Below are 3,443 nucleotides of genomic sequence, written 5' to 3'. Positions count from 1 at the left end.
AGGCTGGGCCCGGGCTGGGTGACCGGCCCGTTACGCCCGCGTCGTCGTGTTCCGGCCCCGTCGCAAAATCCCCACACAGTGGGTAGATCCACGAGCCCGTCGCCCCAATGCCAGGTGGGTCCAGCGTGCTCCAGGCCCACGCGCAGCGTGACCACGGCCGGATCCCGCATATCGCGTACCGTTTCCTCGGTCTCTAGTGCCAGAAAGGCTCGGGGCCGAGCCCCCCGAGGCGGTCGCATTGATAGCGGCCAACTGCCACGTGAGACGGGAGAGCCCACCTGTCATGCTCTGACCCGGGCGCCCGGCCCGATCCGAGCCTCAGGCTCGGACAGCCGTTTGCGCATCCGAGCCTACCGCGCAGGGGGACGCCGACCCCGAAGCCACTAAACAATTCGGAGAACCAGCGGAAAAGCAGAGGAGAGCCTATGGGAGGAGGGGAGAGAAGGGGGAGTGGCCTGGTAGTAGTGTAGTGGGCTCGTGGAGGCGGAGCAGAGAGCTGGGCTGGGAGAGCGAGCAGAGCAAGCAAAGCGAGGGCGAGCGAGCGAGAGGCGAAGCGAATTGATTGCGCCCACCACCGCACCACGTCTTCTCCACCTCCGTCCGACCCGTCCTCGCCAAGCCACCATCATTGCCGCCACCGCGCCGCCCGCGGGAGCCCAGCTGCGCATTCTTAACTGTTCCTCCTCCCCTTGGCTTCTCGGCGAAGCGTTGCGGTTGCGGGTACTGGAGTGGAGAGCAGAGCACCGGTACGTGTGCTGTGCTGCCACAGGGAGGGGGGGAAGGAAGCGGCACCCCCCACCACCACCTCCATTAAAGGCGCTCACGCGCCGCCTCCGCCTCCACGAGAAAGCGAGGCGAGGGAGGGCGAGGGCGTACGCCACCTGAGCTCACTCGCCGTCAAGTCCCTCTCTCTCTTCCTCACTTCCCTCACGGGGGCAGCCAGCCACGTACAAAGGCCGCTCGCCAACGCCCAGCGCCCCCCTCGCCGCACCACCACGCCCCACGCCGTGGCCGCCTTTAAAGACATCGCGCGCCACGCTTAAAGGTTCCCACGCGACCGCCCGCGCGCTCGTCTTTGCGCCACGGACGAGGTTGATCGGTGCTTTTGATTTCGTTCCTTGTTTCCGCAGAGCAGAGGTGGGAGCAGAGTCGCGGCAATGGCAGTGACCGCGCGGCTCCGCGCCGTCGTGGCGTGCGTCGTCCTGGCGGCGGTGGCGACGGCGCCGCTCCCCGCGGCGGGGATCCTCGACCCGGTCGACTTCCTGGCGCTGCAGGCGGTGCGGCGGTCGCTGGACGACATGCCGGGGTCGGCGTTCTTCGACGGCTGGGACTTCACCGCCGACCCCTGCGGGTTCCCCGGCGTGTTCTGCGACGGGGACCGCGTGGCGTCGCTCGCGCTCGGGGACCCGCGGGCCGGGTCGCCGGGGCTGACGGGGCGGCTCGACCCGGCGCTGGGCAGGCTGTCCGCGCTCACCGAGCTCTCGCTCGTGCCGGGGCGCGTCGAGGGGCAGCTCCCGGCGTCGCTCGCGTCGTGCTCGAACCTCCGGTTCCTGGCCGTCAGCAAGAACCTCCTGTCCGGCCCGATACCGGACGGCTTCGGCGCGCTGACCAACCTCCGGACGCTCGACGTCAGCTTCAACCAGATCTCCGGCGCCATCCCGCCGTCCATCGCCGCGCTGCCGTCGATCACCAACCTCATCCTCTGCCACAACCAGCTCACCGGCGGCGTCCCGGCGTTCCAGGACTCGTCCCCGCTGCTCCGGCTGGACCTCAAGCACAACGCCCTCACCGGCGGTGTGCCCACCCTGCCCGCCGGGCTGCAGTACCTCTCGCTGTCGGCCAACAAGCTGAGCGGCACGGTGGACCAGGTGCTGCCACGGCTGACCCGGCTCAACTTCCTCGACCTCAGCATGAACCAGCTGGATGGCCCGATCCCGCCGGCGGTGTTCGCATTGCCCCTCTCCGTGCTGCAGCTGCAGCGCAACTTCTTCGCGGGGCCCGTGCAGCCGGCGAACGACGTGACGATCCCGGTGGTGGACCTGAGCTACAACCGGTTCTGGGGCCAGCTCTCGCCGCTCCTTGCCGGCGTCGGGCAGCTGTACCTGAACAACAACCGGTTCACCGGCGAGGTCCCGTCGCGGCTGGTGCAGGAGCTGGTGGGCTCCGGCGGCCTGCAGGTGCTCTACCTGCAGCACAACTTCCTGACGGGCATCGAGATATCGCCGTCGTCGTCGCTCCCCTCCACCGTCTCGCTCTGCCTGATGTACAACTGCATGGTGCCACCGGTGTACGCGCCGTGCCCGATCAAGGCCGGGTCGCAAAACACGCGGCCGGCCGACCAGTGCCCCGAGTGGAGGGGCTGAGCTTTTGATACCAGGCTGATCGTCCCTCAGCGGCAACGCCAATGCCAATCCCGGATCGCCTCGGATCATCGGTGGGAAATCGCGGGGAAAGCAGAAGAACGGAAGAACAGTGGAGATTGCAAAGCGGTGGTCTCTGATTCTTTGATTGATTTGTCCAGTTTGTTACTAGTGTTCTTATTTTATTTTATTTTTTGGTTTGGGAGGATAGTTACAGACAAGTAAGTGCCTCAATAATCGGGTATTACAGGTGTAAGTTTTTTGTTTAGGTGTACGTGCATTGTGTCTCCCCCAGCTGTATAGTGAGCTAGTTACTGTGATCACACTGGCTCTTGATGCTGTTGGATCAGATGATATGGTGTCAAAGGGCCAGTGACGTTATTTATCAATCATGTCACTGAACAAATCAATGTTAACAAGCATGCACTGTGCTTGATTTTGTTTGCCACATCAGAAGCTCGGCACAGTGCGCTGCTGATCCTTTTGTTGCTTTAGTTGTTAGCGCTGTCTTGAAGGATGCTTTCTTCTGGTCGCGTTTTGCTGTGATCTTATCCGTGAAATCATTGGATGGCTCGTGGTGTGGAAAGCCCCCAGATGTTCTTCTTCATTGAGATAGGACTACCAAGTGTGTGCAATCATTCTATTCGAAACATATCTGGCTTGGCAATCTGGCACGCGGTCACTGAATTGCTGACTGCAATCGAACTCGATCATTGGGGATACAGATTTAGGTACTGTGGATTAATGGTTTTCCTCTAATGAATGTCAGGCAATGTGATGCTCTGCTTTCTCTTCCCACACTCTGTTCCTCCGTCAGTGCAGGCAATCGATAGGTCTCTGCTCCGTACTCCTTTTCCCTTGGGATTCTTTCAGAGAGCCACCCCTGCGCTCAAAGACACGGATTTGGCTCAGGAGTCAGGACAGTCATTGTGCAATTTCAGTGAATCTGGAGGTGGAGGTGGCCGGTTAAGAGTTAAAACAGGATGGATAGCGATAAACACGGGAGGCTTGAAACCATAGAGAGTAGCTTAGGACACACTTAAACCCTTTCGAGCCGTATTGCACGTCTGCACTGATATGCAC

At 61.8% G+C, this 3,443-nt stretch overlaps 1 protein-coding gene across 1 annotated transcript; it reads left to right on the top strand.

The window, feature by feature from the left end:
* The first annotated feature begins 408 nt into the window (after nucleotides 1-408).
* Nucleotides 409-2,808, top strand: LOC117850827 (uncharacterized). The gene is made up of 2 exons (XM_034732704.2): nucleotides 409-1,045; nucleotides 1,131-2,808. The coding sequence occupies exon 2, from the start codon at nucleotides 1,158-1,160 to the stop codon at nucleotides 2,361-2,363; it is 1,206 nt and encodes a 401-aa protein (XP_034588595.1). The 5' UTR covers nucleotides 409-1,045; nucleotides 1,131-1,157; the 3' UTR covers nucleotides 2,364-2,808.
* The last annotated feature ends 635 nt before the right edge of the window (nucleotides 2,809-3,443 follow it).

The sequence above is a fragment of the Setaria viridis genome, chromosome 3, assembly GCF_005286985.2.
Source record: "Setaria viridis chromosome 3, Setaria_viridis_v4.0, whole genome shotgun sequence".
NCBI lineage: Eukaryota > Viridiplantae > Streptophyta > Magnoliopsida > Poales > Poaceae > Setaria > Setaria viridis.
The sequence above is the reverse complement of the archived record's forward strand: the minus strand, read 5'-3'. Positions and strand labels throughout refer to the sequence as shown.

Excerpts from the sequence above, each read along its gene's own strand:
- LOC117850827 (XM_034732704.2), top strand. The coding sequence starts at position 1,158 with ATGGCAGTGACCGCGCGGCTCCGCGCCGTCGTGGCGTGCGTCGTCCTG.